Genomic DNA, 20,790 nt, shown 5'->3' with positions numbered 1-20,790 from the left:
AAGTTAAAAGCATCCAATACATTACCTACAGACTAAAAGGACAAGCAGCTATGAATAGGTCTATTTTTCTTGTAAACCAGTTGGAGGTTTACTGAATTAATGTGAACAAAAATATTCTAGTTACTAAACTAAACTTGGGGCCTACTTACTGGTATTTGGTCTCACTGTGATGCCAGTAATCAAAGTAGAAGTAACAGTCAAATCTGCTGAGAGAAGTGATTGTATATCTGATTACACAAGTATAAAGCTATTCATTATTTATGTCAGATAACATCAGAAATTAGTCAGTAGAGAGATTAAATGTTCAGATTTTCATTATATGGCACATTATTGTTAAAATCTAGACCCTTTCCTGAATGTACAATTGGAAAAAGTATTTGAACGCCCACTCCAGAAGCCTAGTGGTTAGAGCATTGGGCCAGTAACTGAAAGGTTGCAAGATCAAATCCCCGAGCTAACAAGGTACACACACATCTGTCGTTCTGCCCCTGAACAAGGCAGTTAACCCACTGTTCCTAGGCCGTCATTGAAAATAAGAATTTGTTCTTAACTGACTTGCCTAGTTAAATAAAGTTTAAAAAATCCCCAGGGTCAATAATACATCTCTTCATTTGATCTCAGAAAATGTGGCATTAAATTGTGAGGTTGCATGTCTCAGTTGTGTAAAATAGACAGGTAAGGCAGCTAGAGAAGGACACATACCTGGAACGCTTTCTTGACTGTTTGAATTCACAACAATGTCTGTGGAGCTTTGACCTTATGTGCACATGGAAGAGAGATACCCTTTATCGACAACTACAACACAATTTATCACAGACTAAAATGTAGTGAATATACTTACCTTTACTTGGAGTGTCAGTGGTCAAAGTAGAACTAACAGTCGAACCTTGTGAAAGGAAGTCATTCTAATTACACAAAACGTATTACCTAAATGTATCTAAATGTATCTAAATGGGTTGATTTAATTAGTAAAGTATCAACCTCTTTTTTTATAATCAGGCAAATTTCGAACAAAAAAAAACGTACAAAAACCCGAGGAACATAAAGCATTTCTATTTGTTTCGGTTCTATCTGCTAACTAGGTAAAGATGACTAACGCACCTGATGATGGATTCAGTGCTGTACTGGGGGTCAAACGAGAGGTCAAACCTGGTGAGAAGAGAACTCATTACACCAGAAAGTCAATAATTAAGCAGACAAAGAGAAGTATATTACACATTACCTACAAATCAGATGGACTAAAAGTAAACAAATCTGGACTGAAATTACAAGCAGCTATGAATAGGTATTCTAGTAAACCGGTTGGAGCTTTAGTGAATTAATGAGAACAGAAAATGTTTAACTGCAAACTAAGTTACATTTAGTGGGACTATTGGTAGTTGGTCTCGCTGGGGTGTTTGGGGTCCAAGTAGAACTAACAGTTGAACCTGCTGGGAAGCATTACAATACAAGTTAATTGTGTATCTGATTACACAAGAATTATGGTATTCATCATTTAGTTAGAAAACAACACAACTCAGTCAACAGAAATATGGCATGTTTACAAAGCATAATGTGGCACATTATAGTTGACACCCAGATCTTTGACTGAATGTACAGTTGGAAACTGTATTTGCAAAGACGGTCCCTTAGAGGACCAATACACCTGTTGTAGGACTCACTGTGATGATGAGGGGCAAAGCAGAACCAGGGAATTTCTTACTGCTGTAACAAGCTCTGCAATGGAATAACAGCAGCAGTAGGGCTGTTGCGGTGACCGTGTTACCGCTACACTGGCTTTATTTGTCACATGCGCCAAATACAACAGGTGTAGAACTTAACTTGAAATGCTTACTTACAAGAGGTCAATTTTTTTTTTACATTTACAAGCGGTCATTTTTGATAATAGTGTTTTCCGCTAATGGAACAATCGCACGTATAGCCTACTACCATGTGCGCATTGCTGCTCTTATAATGTGAAGAAATTGCCAAATAGTTTAGCAACATTTTAAGCTAAACGTTCTGATCTGTTGCGTCAGCCACATTGCATAAAATATTTTTTTGGGATGCTAGCGGTTGTATTAATTTGGGACCTATCTGTCACGCCCTGGTCTTAGTATTTTGTGTTTTCTTTATTATTTTGGTCAGACCAGGGTGTGACATGGGTTTATGGGTTGTTTTTGTATTGTTCGTGTTTTCTTCTTTATTAAATATGTATCAAGAATACCACGCTGCATTTTGGTCCGACTCTCCTTCAACCGAAGAAAACCGTAACACTATCGCATCGTACACCTGTCCCAGACTATGTTTGGTATATCTATTTCTTGCACAGAATGGAATAGGTTGATTTTTGTACAATGGGGGATAGCAGATTGACACAGGCTAGTGCTTTTTCTGTTCGTTAAGCCAACATATCTTGTTGGCTGACGATAAATAAATGTGGACAGTTCTCCCAATACCTTCAATAGGCACCTCGCAATTGGGTAAGGACGTGCACAGTTGCGTCTCTGTGTCTGTCTTAACTTGTAGCCTGTGAGAAAGACCCTATCATGTGACAGAGAGCTGTATGAGTGAGAGAGCTTTCAATTGGCAGCACACTCAGGGAGAAGGGCGCAACGCAGCACTCCGGGGCGCAAAAGGCATGGATTTTTTTAGGGTGCATTACGGCCACATAGAGGATGCCACCGTGGAATTCGAGGCATTATCAAGTGCTTGTCAAATTGTGAATGAGAGACTATTTGTCACGCCCTGGCCTGTGTTTTCGTTAGTATTTTGGTGAGGCCAGGGTGTGGCATGGGGATTTATGTGGTTTGTTTTGTCTGGGGTTGTTTGTAATTATGGGATTGTGGTTAGAGTAGTCCTCTAGGTAAGTCTATGGTTGCCTAGAGTGGTTCTCAATCAGAGGCAGGTGTTTATCGTTGTCTCTGATTGGGAACCATATTTAGGCAGCCATATTCTTTAGGTCTCTTGTGGGTGATTGTTCCTGTCTTTGTGTTTGTGGCACCAGATAGGACTGTTTAGTTTTTTCACGTTTCTTGTTTTGTAGATTGTTGTACTTTCATCTTTATTAAAGATGTACAAAACTAACCACGCTGCATTTTGGTCCGCCTCTCTTTCACCAGAAGAAAACCGTTACACTATTGGAGTTGTGGGAGAAATTAGGTACATATATGGATAAATATACTGTCCTATATAAAAGAGGGATGCATTTGCCATTCTGGTAAGGTACATTGTCTATTGTATAGGACAGGAAGCCAGAGTGGGGCCATGGGAGAGGGCAACACATAGACGCCTAGGGCAGCTGGACATACAAAGGTCAGAGGTTGTCTAAGGAGGGGGTCAGCCAAAGGACCAATTGATGGATTACAGACATCAATCACATCACAGGAGACAAGTCTGTTTGATCTTAGACAACCATATGAAGAGAAGGCGACCAGAACAGCTAGGCACCCTAAAGCTAAAGGAGATGAAAGACACCGAAAGGGACACATGGAGTTAATTACAGGGTATGAACACAGGCCACAGGAAAGGGGAATGTATAGTATTTTTAGTATAGCTGAGCATGCTAAAAACAGAAGAGACACATAGTCTGCTGACCCTAGATAACACACAAACAGGAGAACGCATTAAGCTGAGTGAAGGGTCAAAGCAAGGGTCTTGTCACCATTAGGATCTAATGGAAAGCAGATGAGGGCGTTATTGGGCTGAACAAGCAGGAAGCACGGATTGGGATGTAACTTAATTTGCATATGGGAGGGACTTATATGGTAGGTGTATAACTCAGAGCGAGGGCTCTGAAAAAGTGTGTGTGTTCCGCGGACCGCTCCGGCTTATGATACTGTTGTATTAAAAGTCTATATTGATTTTCACAAAGTTCTTGGTTGTGTCATATTTGAACCGATTTGCCACTACAGACTTGGCGAGCTTGCCAGGAGAATTAGGGACTGAATAACGTTCTTGGCTGGCAGCGGGATCTTTGGACGATCTGGGCAAACAAGCTAAGGTAAGACAACAGTGAAATGTTTGCGTAGATCGCTTCAGAGATCCTGCCTCAGCAAGAGGAGCGTCAAGTAGGTCTCTCTCTCTCAAATTTCCTAAAAACTATAGAAACTAAAGAACTTTTTGAAATTCAATGAATTTGCATGCATGTGTGTAAGCTTGGAAATTGTATAATGAATGTGCATGCATGTCTAGTGAGTAAGTAGGTGGGGGCTGTGAACTTCGCTGGTGTCGGGTGTGTTATTCGGCATGTTGGGGCTGGGTTTGGGCGCAGGGCTACAGCTACCTGCTTATAAGGTTTGAATAAAATAAGTAGTTATAGAAGTCCTGCGATACCGCTTCAAAATATTTACCAGAAGGTCTGAATGGGTAGGTTACTTTATTGATAAGTAATCCTGCGATACCGCTTCAAAATATTTAGCTGAAGGACTGAATGGGTAGGCTACTTTATTGATAAGTAGATAGATAAACATTCATGGCTACCGCTTCAAGGAAAAGGTCTGTACGGATGAGTATTTAGAAAATAAATACACATGGCTACCGCTTTGAAATGAAGGTCTGTACGGGTGAATATTTAAAACACAGAAAGAACGCTGGCCTGATTGTGCGACGTTCAACTGAAAAAGGAAATCCTGCGAATATAAAACGCTCCGTCTAGCTAAACGGGGGTTTATAAATCAGTAGGTCGCGCCACGATATTGCTCTAACGTAGAATAAAGATCAATACGGGGTGGATGAATAGGATATGAAGACAAGCTGATCCGATTAGACAGTAGTCTCGTCATGTCGTAAAAATCCTATAGGATAATACCAGTTTATGTAGAGGAAGTGTATTAAACTAGGGTCGTTTTTAGGTAAAAACGAAGGGTATGCATGAAAAATCCTATAGGATAATACCAGCTTATGTAGAGGAAGTAAATTAAGTTAGGTAATAAACTGTTTTGTTTTTAGGTAAAAACAAAAGGATTGAATGAATGCTGTAATACAATTATTTGTGATGAATGAGCAGATTAGAAAGAAGAGGAAGAACAGGCTGTGTGTCTGTGACCAACTGGGAATGCGCAGGCCTCTCTGACAGTTAACTAAGTGTAATTTGAGAAAGAGAGCGCATTTAACTCTCACTGGGAAGAGGAAAGAAATCAATAAATATTGGGCAAGATAAGTTATACATAAGCATAAAACATTGACTGGATAATGAGTTAAAAGACCATTGTAAAAATTACAATAGGTGTTAAAAATAGGTATTATACAAGGCATGGATAGTATAAAACGGATGCGAAGTAGGAAGAAATAACTTAAAAATATACAGATAAACTAAAATATACTGGTTAAAATAAATCTAGGTTAAAGTGAGAATTGCATGAAAATAGAAGTCTAGAACACATTAAAAATATCACGAGCCCTGTAAACGAAATAGGAGGCTGCAATTTAAAAATAGCCTCAGGAATTAAACAGTAAAATAGGCTAAGAGAGAATATAGCAAGCGGATAAATAAAGAGATAAGAAAGTGCAGACATTATAAATAAGCTGAATTAGAAGGAAAATTATATGAAATAGGATTTAATACATTGAATAAAGTTAAAGTAATAGTATAAGCAAAGATAAAAACACAGTGATATTTGAGGTGCTGTACTAGAATAAGACATTAAGGCTTCTGTAGTATTCAGTAATACAGTTGTAGACATTATAGAGTAGGTTTTAATAGGAGGTATTAAGTGATGTGACTAATAAATTATTATTTGAGAAAGTAGGGTAGCTCTACCTTGGGAAATAGTAAATAAAGTATATAATGCGATGGGAGAGTTTAGGAAAAATAAATAGTGGCATGGAAACAAATGGACTGTTTCTCCCTGGAATACAGAGATAGCGGAATGTAATAAAGCCATAGAGTCGCTGAAAGAAGCGCACGTTAATTCTACCAATTCGATTTGAATATGAAGGAGCGGTTTGCTACAATGTAGGGCAACATTACCCAGTAAACAGGATAAATAAAATAATGAATTGGAACGATCACATAAAACCATAACAAGAAGCTTAACTTACCAGCGTTTTAATGTTAATTAACTTTATATCATCAGAAATGCATTACGATGGGGGAAGTTATATGTGATGAAATACGTACTAGATCACGTTTTACCTAACTTATAGTAAGGTACCGATGTAATTTACAAATAGCCCCACTCGGAGTCGTTTTGCATTGAAACGGCGGTTTCAGTGGTGATAAAATGCGTGGAGAAGTTGTTATTAGCGTCAAAAGATGGAAAATAAACGTATATGAGAAATCACAAGCGTGGTAAAAATAGTTAGAAGAAAAGCAAATTGTAGAGTATGGGTGTATTCAATTTCTAAGGGTAGGATACAGATGGCCGAGCAGGGGGGAATTGTGCGTTCTGTGCATGGCTGTCGCATGCTCGGGAAATGTAAGGGGATTTTAGTATATGTAATACTTAGCTTGCTGATTTAGAGGGTGGCATGGTGAATGTTAACGAAATGTACATTTCTTTTCCAGAAAAAAAGGGGTTACATTTTCTCTGGTCAAAATGTCATTGGAAACTGTAGTACTGAGGAAAGCAGTTAGAGATATTTTGGCCACTAAAAATCTTAGTATCTGGATAAGGCTATAACTGGAGTTCCGGATAAGTGAGGCCGGCTCCTGTGTGTTCTTGGCCTATATGAGATAGTGGATTTCCTTTGGAAGGGTTTTTCAGTTCAGTTTCAAATTGGGTATGCAGAAGGATGGAAATGTTTTGAAAATGTATTTAAGCTGTTTCTAAAGAAAACAGAGTGAAAACATTTTAATGGTGTCAAATGCCCTGAACCCTAGGAATTTCCCTTGAAGATTGATCAACTTCACTAGAAATTGTTGGAACAAGTGGGATTTAATTATAAAATGATTGAGAAACACCAGTTTCTATTCAAAGTGTAGAATCACTTTGAAATTCCATTATTTCCTTGGGAAAAAGATGAAGAGTTGTAATCTTGAATTGACTAGTTATTCAAATGGGTTTATTTTTATTTAACATGGGGTTATAGGAGAACATATCAGTTCCCTGGGGTTATGGTCTTTGGGTAAATACAAAATGTGCTTTGTTCATTCTACATATAAAATGGAAATATATGTAAACAAGGGATAACAGTTACTCCAAATAGGTTATTGGAGTGGGGGTTTCTGCAAGGGTTATGATGATAACTACATAATCTGTAACTCATCTGAGAGATCGCCAGTAGAATAAGGGAGTTATCATGGAAATGTAATGTCAGAATGCATTAATGCTTGGGAGAGACTATCATAACACCAAGTGGGTGTGAAACTCAAACCCACCCTACTGGCTGAATAGTGTGGGACAACTGTGTCTGATGACTTGTGAACTGTATCTGGAATGATATGTACTGGGAGAAGAAAGACTAAAGGGGATTGGGATAATGACCTTTTATTACCAGGCCACTCATGACAGAAAAACAGAGGTAAAAGGGTGCATGGTAAAATAGATATTACTGGTACTAAAAGTTTTTAGTATAATGTTAATTATTAAAGGGATGATGTATTGAATTGAGTAGGTCAAATTTGAGTTAAAGTAAACACTAAGGACTGTTATCCTGAATATTGGATTGGACAATTTATAAACAACATTTAGTTATGTTTTGGTTATAGGACTGTTTAAATTTACTAGGCCTAGGGAAGCTCTGGAAACTAATCCTGAGACAGGTTGATTGACAGAACTTGCAGAATATTAGATTTAAAGGTTTTTGTTTCTTTTATTTTACAATATCATTGTAATTGGAGTGATACATTGGAATGACATCAGTAATTGAATAAAAAGTATAGTCTGTTGTGTGATAACACCCAAGGATGAAGAAGACATTACAAATAGTGGTAATTTATTGCAAATATGCAGTTATTATAATTTACTTTACCATTTTTCTTGTTTGGTCAATTTATTTTTGGTTTGAGGAAAATAAGAGTGTATATTTTTCCTGAGGAGGGACTGATATAAATTGACTAAAAATGATTTGAGAATGTTTAAGTATGTATCAAACTATGGAAGGAAATTAGGAGTAGTGACTTATGTGTTATGGGTTAGAAAAACTGTAACTACATTGGGGGCTCATATGAAGGTTATGGTAACAAGGGGGGCTGTTATTTCTAGAAACAGTGTATATTGATAGACAAGATAATTCACAGAAAAGGAAGGACAGTTGGTTTTGTAAAAATATAGGGACAATTCTAAAAGTAAATAGAACATTACACATACCTAGATTATGGTAAAAGTAATAAGTAGTGGCATTTTGAACACTAGAGCAAAAGTTTAAGAAGCTTAGGATTTAGTTTTGTTAGGATTGGATATTCTTCCAACTGGAAGACACTTGACTGATTACATGTTATTCTTGCAGCAGTTACGGTAGGGACCATAATTTGGCTATCATTATGAATATTTTTGTGGCAAGAGGCCAGGTATTTAAGACAGAATGTTTACATAGGGCTGTTATTTAAAAATTAAGATTTAGTGATCTTGCTCTAAGAAGAAAGTCTGTCAGGAAATAACCCATGTGTTAGTATGTATGTTCCCAGGAAAAGACGCCAGATGGAAGGGCATGGGCTGAATTCTGGAAACTGAGTGTACATCAAGATACACCGGGCTGGGGATATACTTCTTACAGCACCTGCAGTGGTAAAGATTGTAATGTCTCTCTATGATGGGTGCATAAGTTTCACAAGAAGTAAGGTCCAGCTGAATAATGGGTGAGCTTGAAAACACCATGACAGAGGACGTGAAAAAAAACAAAAGAGAGAGAGAGAGACTAGATTCTACTGTAGACATACTGGGTTGAGTTTGGGGGTTATTTGTTTTATTTGATAATGTATCATGTGAATAAGGATATGTTAGGGTAGTTGTACTCTAAACCACATGTTGAAGGCTCGATGTGGAAGCCCATTCAGTGTTGAATTACTTCAAGAAGGAATAATGTTGATTAAGGTTATGCACATGTTTATCAGTTGAAACAGAGCAGATGGGGAACTAAGTAAAAAATGACATGGTTTGGGAACACCTCTCAGAACCTGCGGCCGAAAGGGGAAGACTGGATGAAAGCACGAGGAAGCCAATTAGGGCCTCCATTTTTGTGGAGTCCAGCAGAAAAGTATCCTGGAGGCATAGAGTCAGGTGAAGAGAGAGTGGGAATTGTCATGGTCTCAGATTTCAGTATTCATGAATACAGTCATGCATAACATATAACATTGTCAATACTGTTATGTTTTGTCCTTTGTTTTCCAAGTCTTATGTTTAGGAAACCAGATGGAGAAGGGTTCTCCAGCTTCAGCTGGAATGTCAGTTTGTGTGATGAGTGATGGAAGTAAGAGAATGTATGGTGTAATCATAGAACAGAGGCCATAAGTCTCTAAGTATGAATGCCCCACAGAAAGAAGGCAGAAATCTGAACCAGGACGAGAGGTTCCACATCTGATGATCCAAGGGGACCAGAAGGATCTCTCCCAGTGATACCAGGAGATCGAGTCTACGTTTGAGTGTTCCGAAGGAAGTGGGATCAGCCAAGGAGGGAAGGACCCTACGAGGTGGCAACAGCCACAAACACGGCCGTCCAAGTGAAAGGAAGCAAGACGTGGTATCATCTAAACCACTGCACCCGAGTCCCGACGGAAAGAAGGACACAACCATACAGAGATGAGGACACAGAGGATGCTGATTCACCAGAAGGGACCCCGGAGGGAGCAGGAGCAGCGGAATCGATCAAAGCGCCGGGGAGGAATCAAGAAAATGGCAGACCAGATACAACGAGTGCATCAGCTAACACACTCAGAAGAACCAACCAGGGAAAAAGAGCCTGAAAAGAAAAGAGACAAACAACCAAAGTTTCCTCCAGTATGGCCAGAAAGCCCAGAAGTGGGAGGGGGTAACATGTCTGCCACTCCTGATGATATACTTGTTGGGGCAGACTCTGTTGACGGAAGCCTTCTACAGTGGGACCCCGAGGTATCGCCTAAAGAAGGGGAACATCTCTTCCCTGAAATGGACGCCTTCCCAGATGGAAGCCCAGTTCGGGCTGAGGAGGGAACAACAGGCGAAGAGAGTGGAGGAGAAGCCTTATCAGGAACAACAAGTGAAGAAAGCGGAGGAGAAGCCTTACCAAGAGCAGAAGGAGAAATCTTGCAAGATGAAAGAAATGGGGATTTCCCCAAAATTGACTTTTCAGCTCTTGAATTGTCTCCATAATGAACAATTGAAGTTAGACCCATAGAAGAACAATGATATTGACATAACAGAAGTAACAGTGAACGCTAGAATAGCAACAACAGACTCACGCACAATCAAGATGTAGGGTGGAAACAGGAAGAGAAAAGAGGAACCAGTCAAACAATCTAAAAAGACTGACAAGGTTAGAATCTCTGTCCCACCTCAACACATAACTGAAACAGAAGAATAGAAGACAAAAGGATCAAACCCTTACCGGAGATTGCATTCGGTGGCTGGACATATCATCGAACGAAGAGAGAAGTCATTTGGGACTCAAAAGGATGTGACCTGACGTTAACCAAAGAAGTAGACGAGTGGGTGCTCACCATGAATCAGATTGAACCAGTTGAAGGTGAAGAATTAATAGGTGAAATAACGAGAACAAGATTGACTGAAGGGAGTAGTTCCTCAGTCATTCAGAATTGGTCTTACGCCAATACCTAAACAGGAAGAGCCGGTGGTAGCTAGAAAGCATCAGAACCAGGAGGGTTCTTCATTGACATTTTGAACTTTTTGACTAACTCTAATGACCTACCTCAAGATAAGAACATTGCAAAGATGACAGACAGACATACCAGACTCTGAACCACTCAAGGACACCACATGAAAAGAATAGTGAAGAATGAGTGGTACGAATGGGCTAAGTATACAGCAGAAATAAACATAGAATGGACAATTGTATTTTGTGTAAAAAATCACCTTTGTCTGATCTTTTGATAGTACCTGAACCTGCATCATTTGAAGAATGTGTTAAATGTAAAATGTTCAATATTCAGAGAAAATACTACATTCCCTTGTGTGATATAGAATATAGGATTGCTCGAGGGAGCACTAGAGGCAGAACCATGTTAAACGAGACTGGATTAGGAGACAAGGATTGTGCTGCCTATGACATTAAAACTGAATTAAATGGACCTCAATTAGACAGAAGTACTGTGGTTAAAGGTAAATATGAAGGTTTTTACAGCCATAACACCGAAGGAATTGGTGTAGGAAACACCACTGTAGAATGTGATACTATTTGGGTACTAGAGACTGCAGGGGTTCGTAGGAATAAATATAAAGGGTTGATAATGCATAGAAAAGGGGTGTGTGGTACAATAACTCAGGTTGCGCCATCTCTTATTATGCTAAAAAATCATGACAGAAGTATTGCGGATAGTTTCTGGATGTGTGGGAATGACAAACTGTTGAATGTACTGCCAGATGGATGGACGGGTCTTTGTACCTTAGTTAGAGCAATTCAACAGGTAACCATTATTAAATCACCCCATGATGACTATGTTAACTCTAGAGTTAAGAGGGCGTATGAGAAAGACACTGAGGTATACTTTGATGCAATTGGACAGCCTAGAGGGGTACCTCGGGAGTTCAAGGCAAGAGATGAAGTTAAATCTGGATTTGAATCTATATTTTTGTGGATAACACCAAATAAGAACTTAGAGTGGATGACTTATATATACTATAACCAACAGAGATTCATTAACTATACTGACTCGGCTTTAACGGCGTTGGGGGAACAGGTACAGGATACCAGTAAAATGTCTTACCAAAATAGACAGGCTCTCAATTGGCTTTTTGCAGAGAAGGGTGGAGTTTGTGTTATGTTCGGGGATGATTGTTGCACCTTTATTCCCAATAACACTGCGCCTAATGGATCCCTTGCAATCGCTATGGCTAAACTTAAAGGGTTAAGAGAAGAGGTTAAGAAAAATGCTGGGGTGGACTCTCATGTTTGGGATTGGTTGGACTTAGCATTGGGGAAATGGGGAGCCATGTTTGCTAGGACGGTCTTTATGCTGTAAGGGGGGTTATTGGCTCTGGGTATTGTATTTTGTTGTGTTTTACCCTGGGTGAAATCACTTGTGATTCAGACAACGGTTAAACAGATGTTTGTAAGTAGAGCTGACACTCCGGTGATAGTTGATCCTGTGCCGGGTAGGCCAGGCCACTATACTGATGAAAATGGACAGTTATGCTGTCATTCCAAATTCATAAGAAAGTCAACTGATGCATATCCACAAAAAGGGTAATTTCCGTAGTAAGTACAAGAGGTGTTATGTAAGGTCTACTTTTGCTCACGGCCTTGTGTTTTAGTATGTTTTGTCAAATGTTTTTATAGGTATATCAATGAATATATCTGGTTTCTTTTAATTAAAAGTTAGTTTTGCCTTCTAAAATGCTAGGTTATATTTAAAAACATGTAGGTAACAGTGGGATATCCCGGATACAAGTGTCTACGGACCATGTCCTTAATCTTCTAACAGAGGTTGGTATTGATGGTATCACGGTTGTTGGAGAGGTGTCTGAGAGGGAGAATCATGTGGAAAGCTTAAATTTAGAATGATGTGTCAATTTTATTTTGTAACTGCATGGAGGCCTAGTGTTTTCTCATATTCAATTTATTATTTGACTCATTGCTTTATTATATATTTTTTTTATTTTTCGCGTAGCTGAGAACCTCAGACAAGGTTATGTATTTACATGCTCATGCTTTAACAAAATATAATGTATTATTTTTGTTTCTATACCGAACTAGATATTTTACTCTTATGAAATACTAGAGATGTTTGGTGTAGGTGATTAGGAAGTGTTATTTTTTAATTATTTTTTATTTTTTTATTTAAAAAAAAAAATATATATATTTTTTTTTTGATAATCGACTTGATATTATGTTCCATATATGTCCTTTTTAAGTTTTTGGTGCTTATTAAAGCACCAGAGGAGGGTTATGTGGGAGAAATTAGGTACATATATGGATAAATATACTGTCCTATATAAAAGAGGGATGCATTTGCCATTCTGGTAAGGTACATTGTCTATTGTATAGGACAGGAAGCCAGAGTGGGGCCATGGGAGAGGGCAACACATAGACGCCTAGGGCAGCTGGACATACAAAGGTCAGAGGTTGTCTAAGGAGGGGGTCAGCCAAAGGACCAATTGATGGATTACAGACATCAATCACATCACAGGAGACAAGTCTGTTTGATCTTAGACAACCATATGAAGAGAAGGCGACCAGAACAGCTAGGCACCCTAAAGCTAAAGGAGATGAAAGACACCAAAAGGGACACATGGAGTTAATTACAGGGTATGAACACAGGCCACAGGAAAGGGGAATGTATAGTATTTTTAGTATAGCTGAGCATGCTAAAAACAGAAGAGACACATAGTCTGCTGACCCTAGATAACACACAAACAGGAGAACGCATTAAGCTGAGTGAAGGGTCAAAGCAAGGGTCTTGTCACCATTAGGATCTAATGGAAAGCAGATGGGGGCGTTATTGGGCTGAACAAGCAGGAAGCACGGATTGGGATGTAACTTAATTTGCATATGGGAGGGACTTATATGGTAGGTGTATAACTCAGAGTGAGGGCTCTGAAAAAGTGTGTGTGTTCCGCGGACCGCTCCGGCTTATGATACTGTTGTATTAAAAGTCTATATTGATTTTCACAAAGTTCTTGGTTGTGTCATATTTGAACCGATTTGCCAATTCAGAGTGTGTACATCCTGCACAAAAAAACTGAGCAGAGCTCATGCCTTTCAACAAACTTTTTTCAAATCCTCATTAGTCTCATCATTCAGCCTTACTATCAACTAAAAATCTAAACATGTAGCCCATTGTTTGTAGAACAACTAAAGTTAATTAATAATAACTCTAAATTAAGCATTTGTTCCATTGTATTCTTCATAATATAAAATAATACCACGGGATTATAAGAAAATCTTGTCTGCTAAATGAACTAGTGTAAACCACAGCCATTTGTCACTCTGACTCTGAGAACAATATTATTTTCTTCTGAAATAGACTAAATGTTCTTCATGTCATGCTTCTTCAGACCTGTCTAAAATACATAATGGATTTATTGTGAAGGTGTAGGCTATATTACATGGATTTATTGTGAATGTGTAGCCTACCTGTTGGAAAGGGTTTAGTTGCTGGATCACTAATGTTAACTCCCACCAGCTCAGAAATCATTTGGGATTGAAATGTAGTATTTAGTTTGTTGGTCAGAATGAGTATGTCATACTAAGAAGATGCTAAAATCAAAGTGAGTCAGATCATGAAGACCTGCAGCACTGATACATTTGTTTAGATAATGACTCACGTGCAAAGCTGTACCCATCACTGCGTGGTGAGAGAGAGTTAGGTCCTGAGCTCACTCTGTAGTCACAGCTCACCTCCTTACGCCTCACTGACTGTAGACGACTGATCAGATCACTATGTTTTGGAGTGAATTGACAGAAATTCTGTCCGGGTGCTGAGGTAGCTTTTCGATTCTTGATCTTTACTGTGAAGGATGGCTGACTCTCCTCTCCAACATACAGGTTACAGGTGGTGTCAGGACTGAAGGATCCAGGAATCAAACAGATGATGTTGAGGTCCTCATCAAATGTGATTGTAATGTCTGGTTTTGGATCTGTTAGGAAAGGACAGAGACTCCTTTTTGCATCACTCTATTTGAATGTAATGTACAGTGGGGCAAAAAAGTATTTAGTCAGCCACCAATTGTGCAAGTTCTCCCACTTAAAAAGATGAGAGGCCTGTAATTTTCATCATAGGTACACTTCAACTATGACAGACAAAATTAGAAAAAAAATCCAGAAAATTACATTGTAGGATTTTTAATGAATTTATTTGCAAATTATGGTCGAAAATAAGTATTTGGTCACCTACAAACAAGCAAGATTTCTGGCTCTGACAGACCTGTAACTTGTTATCAGTATAAAAGACACCTGTCCACAACCTCAAACAGTCATACTCCAAACTCCACTATGGCCAAGACCAAAGAGCTGTCAAAGGACACCAGAAACAAAATTGTAGACCTGCACCAGGCTGGGAAGTCTGAATCTGCAATAGGTAAGCAGCTTGGTTTGAAGAAATCAACTGTGGGAGCAATTATTGGGAAATGGAAGACATACAAGACCACTGATCATATCCCTCGATCTGGGGCTCCACGCAAGATCTCACCTCGTGGGGTCAAAATGATCACAAGAACGGTGAGCAAAAATCTTTTTTTTTTCATTTTGTCTGTCATAGTTGAAGTTTACCTATGATGAAAATTACAGGCCTCTCTCATCTTTTTAAGTGGGAAAACTTGCACAATTGGTGGCTAACTAAATACTTTTTTGCCCCCCTGTATATGTCACTCTTACTAAACTAGAGCCTGTCATTCTCTTTATATTAACTAACAGCATGTCTTATTTGTTATCATGCCTATTTATGAGTTCCATTTAATCATGGGTGCTGTGTTTACAACGATTTCCTTTCACTTAATTCCTTACATTCTTGCGTGTGAAATGAAATTCAATCGGATTGACTATTTTGCTTGCATGTATGGTGTGGGGGTTGATGGAGTGTGTCACTTGTCATTTAATTATAAATTCATTTTCAAAATGTAAGTACTCATAGATATCGCAGCACCTGATATACGTTTGAAAAAGAATAATAATTAATTCAATGTTGTCTTTTAGATGATAGCAATGCATCCACAATTATGTAGTTTGGGTTAACAAGATAACTTTGATTGATTGATGGTATTATTATTTAGTAAAAGTTAAAAACACTCACAAGGACCTTGGGCTTCGATGTATTGGAAGGTGACTGGAAATAACACAATAGGTCGTGATCAGGTAAATGTGCCATTCAAAAATAGCATGATAGACAAGAACACTTTGTAGAAGTTGGTAAAGTATCATATACAACAATAGATCCATGTGCATGTTGTCAAGCAGTAGTCATCCTGATCTGAACAAAATATAATGATAGAGAAAAATACATCAATAAGATGATCAATGGAATAAGACACAATTATTACAGCCATGAGATTCTGAAATATATAAAGAGTTCCTGAAGTAAAATATTAAAAGAGGAGAGAGAATCCTGAAGAACTAACAGATGATGGAACTTGGAATGGAGGAATAACTCACCGAAAAGGAGGATGACCAAAAACAGATGACCAGCCATATCAGGGATGAACAACACCATTTATCAGACATCTACAGACTGTTAGTCTGACTTCACAGAAGATGGTGACTGTGTCAGAGAGGATTGTTTGAATAGAGAAGTAGATGTGGAACTTGTTCACAGGAAAACCACAGATAGCAGAAACCAGTCTCATATGGAAAGTGTGGCTAATGTTGCAGAGGAACATTCAGAATAATTTCTCAGTTACTATTTTTGTCTCAGTCTATTTGTCTTTAACAGCTGATATGTTGCATAATTCCATGGCTTCAATTACATTTGAGTTTGACAGCTCAGCTGCACTGAGTCTCTCTCTCTCTGATGACTCCAGAACTCACTTTCAGCTGAGGAAGGTCTGTGAGAATAGAATAATTAAGGGGTTGGCATTTTGTGGATTTTATTTGCTAACTAGGGTTAGCACTAGTTATAACTTGCGAAACTACCTTCACCTTAGTTTCCCTGATTTCATCTGACTCTGGCTAAGTAGAAAAAGGGCTTACTTGACTAACTCTCATACCCTCCATTTACGGATCTTGAGTCCATTACCTCATACAGCGACAGTATGGGAAATTAAGGAGATAATATATTCCTTAGTTGCTTCATGTAATAGATTATGACAACACACAGTATGATAACATATCCCAAGAGGAACATGGTTGTCATGGCACAATAGTATGTGGTTTACAACCATTCAAATAGTCTTCTTACCCTGCATTGAGACTGCAGAAGGCTCACTGTATATGGATCTAAACTGTGAACCTGTAGCACTGTACTGCCATTGTATTTTGACCTCAGCTGGTGAACTTTGACCTGTTCATCTGAGCAGCTGAGCTCCTGTGAGTGTATGTCTACAGAATGAAGCTAGAGTAAGTTCACTCTTCCCACTATGTAGAAGAAACACTTGAGTTACAGAGACAAAAGGAGGATTCAGACAGCTCAGCTTAACTAAACGGAGTCTCTCTCTCTCTGATGACTGCAGGACACACTGTCAGACTAGGCTGAGGAAAGTCTGTGAATAATATTTCACACTACGGCGATGTGTTAAATCTCGAATATTGTCTAAGACTTATGTTCCCTTCATCAATATCATTGTACCCACAAACATAGAACACTGAGAGACAGTGAATGACATCTCCATATTAAGTTAACTAGCCTTTTACTGAACAGATGACAGTGTCATGACGTTGGGATTTGGGTAAGGTTTATGACCCCACCCCATAAATACCTTTCTCCCTTTCCTCTCTCTTGTCTCTACCGAAGGACTCTTGAAAAGCCTTTGTTAAACATAGAGAGTCTGGGAACATCAAAAGGTGGGGGGAAAGGAACCATATTTCGGTAATCCAACCAGTTGAAAATATGCATTGGTACTCAATGAATATGATGCCAGATAAGTTGGCCTCTGAGACATTATGACTGATGACAGGACGACATAAACTGTATCTTGGAAAGTCTACACATTCTTTCAGATTCACAAGGAATTGTTGTGCAATTTAAATGTTTAAATATGAAACTACTTGTGAAAAGATTAAATGTAATTTTAGCTTCCAAATGAGAGAATTGGGTTTTCATAAGGTTAAAGCTCTGCTCAGTGGCCCGCCCATGTGAAGAGACATTGGTTATAATCTATGAAACACGCCCTTCTCTCCCCTCCTATATAAAGCCCTTGACGAAAATGTACCTTTCTGTTCCGAGGACGTGAGGACGACGGTCCCACGTTAAAAGGGCTCAGATGATAACAGAATATAGCACAAGCTTAAAAGTATGGCAACTTGGTATGAACGTTGAACTCTTATTCACTTTGGAAGTGATACCTTCTAGCCAGTTGAGTTAGCTGCAGCCACGAAAGGCCGGACGACATATCCAGTTTACCATCAGAGACATTCTTCCGAGGACAGGAAGATCTCTGTTGGGCAACACGGCCTTCCATCTACAACCAACCTATTGAAGCGCAGCTCAGAGTAAATATTCCTAGCATTTTCCTTTTCCAAATGGACTGTTATGTAGAATGTATAGGATTCAGTATTTACAATAGCATGGCTCACAAGGTCCCAATGTGTAACGGATTTCCCCCTCTTCCTCCGAAGAGGAGAGGCGAAAAGGATCAGAGGACCAATATGCGGCGTGGTAAGTGTCCATGGTTCTTTTAATACGAAAATGTACACATGAACAACCGAATACAAAAACAATAAACGTGGAATGAACGAAACCCAAAACAGTACCGTGTGGTGAAAAACACAGACACGGAAACAAACACCCACAAACACACAGTGAAACCCAGGCTACCTAAGTATGATTCTCAATCAGAGACAACTAATGACACCTGCCTCTGATTGAGAACCATACTAGGCCGAAACATAGAAATACCCAAATCATAGAAAAACAAACATAGACTGCCCACCCCAACTCACGCCCTGACCATACTAAATAATGACAAAACAAAGGAAATAAACGTCAGAACGTGACACATTGACACCCAAAACTCTTTGTTCCTCGTCTTTGCTCGCTTTCATTCAAACCTAACCCCCTCTCTTTGTGTAACCAGCGGGCATATCGTTTCTGTCCACAAGGGACGTTTTTCATTTATGACATAATTAGTAATCAATGTACATTCTGTGTTTAATTTAATTATGTGTGATTATTTAGCTATTTAATAAATAAATAAATAAACCAAATGTTGTATTGCTGATTCAACTTGTTCGCCAGGGTTTGTGAAGATTCTACCAAGAATTCTACGATGTTCAGATTAGACTGAATAAGGTGACGATTGATAATTGACTGCTACTGATGTGTCACGACTTCCGCCAAAATCAGTCCCTCTCCTTGTTCGGGCGGTGTTCGGCGGTCAACATCACCGGCCTTCTAGCCATCGCCGATCCACTTTTCATTTTCCATTTGTTTTGTCTTTGTCTTACACACCTGGTTTCAATTCCCCAATTACCTGTTCATTATTTAACCTTCTGTTCCCCCATGTTTGTTTGTGAGTGTTTATCTGTTCATGTATGCGCACGTGAGGCTGGTTACGCTGGGTTATGTTAAACCATTCACGCACACCATTACATGATGTAAAGATTACTAGGTCTTTAAAAACGTGTTAAGACTAGGGGGCACTATTTTCACATCAGGATGGAAAGTGTGCCCAAAGTAAACTGCCTTCTACTTAGGTCCAGAAGCTAGGATATTCATATAATTCGTAAATTTGGATAGAAAACACCCTAACGCTTCTAAAACTGTTAAAATTATGTATGTGCGTATAACAGAACTTATTTGGCAGGTGAAATCCCGATGACAAACAATCCAGGATTTTTTTTTTTTTGAGGTCACTCTTTTCAATTGGTTTTCTATGTGGATCTAGATTTCTATTCTATTTCTGCTTGCAATTTCTATCACTTCCACTAGATGTCAACAGTCTTTAGAAATTGGTTGATGTTTTTCCTTTGAGTAATGAAGAAGTATGGCTGTTCAGAATGAGGGTCGAGTCTAGTGTACTGTGGCGCATGACCTGAAAGCTCGCTCCACTTGGTTTTCGTCCTGTATTGAACACAGTTTATCCCATCTTAAATGTTATTGATTATTTACGTCAACATCCGCTGAATTGCAGAGCGCCAAATTCAAATTAAATTACAAAAAATATGTCATTTTCATGAAATCACAAGTGCAATATAGCTAAATACAGCTTGTTGTTAATCCACCTGGCGTGTCAGATTTCAAAAAAGCTTTTTGGCAAAATAACACCAAGCATTTATGTAAGGACATCTCTCTCAGCAGAAAAACCATTACAAACAGCTAGCAGTCAAGTAGAATGGTCATGAAAGTCAGAAAAGCAATAAAATGAATCACTTACCTTTGATGATCTTCGGATGTTTGCACTCACGAGACTCCCAGTTACACAATAAATGTTCCTTTTGTTCCATAAAGATTATTTTTATATATAAAATATATAATTAATAAATTATATATAAAATACCTGCGTTGTGTTCAGAAATCCACAGGCTTGAGTGGTCAAGATCGGGCAGACGGAAATTCCAAATAGTATCCGTAAAGTTCGTAGAAACATGTCAAACGTTTTTTATACGTATATTTTTATACGTTTTTTATATATATATATGTTTTTACAATATATACCCGATAATATTTCAACCGGACTGTAGCTTCTTCAATAGGAGAGAGAGAGAAGCTATTGCACATGCAAAACGCTGCTGGCACCCAGCCATCCAATGACGCGATGTGATCTTTCTCGCTCATTTTTTCAAAATAAAAGCCTCAAACTATGTCTAAAGACTGTTCACACCATGGGGAAGCCATAGGAAAAGGAATCTGGTTGATATCCCTTTAAATGGAGCGAAGGCAGGCTATGGAACAGAGAGCTTTCAGGAAAAACAACACTTCCGGGTTGGATTTTCCTCAGGTTTTCGCCTGTAATATCAGTTCTGTTATACTCACAGACAATATTTTGACAGTTTTGGAAACTTTAGAGTGTTTTCTAATTTTATGCATATTCTAGATTCTGGGCATGAGAAATAGGTAGTTTCATTTGGATACGTTTTTCATTCAAACATCAAAATACTGCCCCCTACGTTCAACAGGTTAAGAAATCC

General features: G+C 38.7%; 2 protein-coding genes and 1 long non-coding RNA gene across 8 annotated transcripts in view; 2 read left to right on the top strand and 1 right to left on the bottom strand.

Annotated features, from left to right (window-relative positions):
• LOC110494028 (cell wall integrity and stress response component 1) overlaps positions 1-17,673 on the bottom strand; it is a 110,410-nt gene extending 92,737 nt beyond the window's left edge. For 2 of the 3 annotated variants that reach the window (XM_036950022.1, XM_036950021.1), the window contains exons 1-8: positions 16,162-17,673; positions 15,803-15,835; positions 14,340-14,651; positions 1,359-1,427; positions 1,102-1,149; positions 842-886; positions 703-756; positions 150-203 (exon numbers count right to left, since the gene is read on the bottom strand). In XM_036950022.1, the coding sequence (XP_036805917.1) occupies positions 150-203; positions 703-756; positions 842-886; positions 1,102-1,149; positions 1,359-1,427; positions 14,340-14,651; positions 15,803-15,835; positions 16,162-16,219 (673 nt within the window). In that variant the 5' untranslated portion in view covers positions 16,220-17,673. The remainder of the gene's footprint in view (positions 1-149; positions 204-702; positions 757-841; positions 887-1,101; positions 1,150-1,358; positions 1,428-14,339; positions 14,652-15,802; positions 15,836-16,161) is intronic. The other variant, XM_021568700.2, reaches the window with a different exon arrangement.
• Positions 3,055-4,282, top strand: LOC118940475. Its single transcript, XR_005036998.1, has 2 exons — positions 3,055-4,206; positions 4,253-4,282. It is a non-coding gene; the product is annotated as an uncharacterized LOC118940475 (long non-coding RNA).
• LOC110494027 lies at positions 6,965-13,474 on the top strand. Of its 4 annotated transcripts, none has more exons than XM_036950020.1 (2): positions 6,965-8,648; positions 9,253-13,474. In XM_036950020.1, exon 2 carries the CDS (start codon positions 10,898-10,900, stop codon positions 12,032-12,034), a length of 1,137 nt encoding a protein of 378 aa, XP_036805915.1. In that variant the 5' UTR covers positions 6,965-8,648; positions 9,253-10,897; the 3' UTR covers positions 12,035-13,474. The 4 variants fall into 4 exon arrangements, with proteins under 4 accessions (XP_036805915.1, XP_021424373.2, XP_036805914.1 ...); XM_021568698.2 differs by having other exon boundaries at positions 8,975-13,474; XM_036950019.1 differs by lacking the exon at positions 6,965-8,648 and adding an exon at positions 8,690-9,140.
• Positions 17,674-20,790: the final 3,117 nt, after the last annotated feature.

The sequence above is a fragment of the Oncorhynchus mykiss genome, chromosome 17, assembly GCF_013265735.2.
Source record: "Oncorhynchus mykiss isolate Arlee chromosome 17, USDA_OmykA_1.1, whole genome shotgun sequence".
In the NCBI taxonomy this organism is placed as follows: Eukaryota; Metazoa; Chordata; class Actinopteri; order Salmoniformes; family Salmonidae; genus Oncorhynchus; species Oncorhynchus mykiss.
Note: the sequence above shows the minus strand (reverse complement) of the source record. Positions and strands in the feature narration are given on the sequence as shown.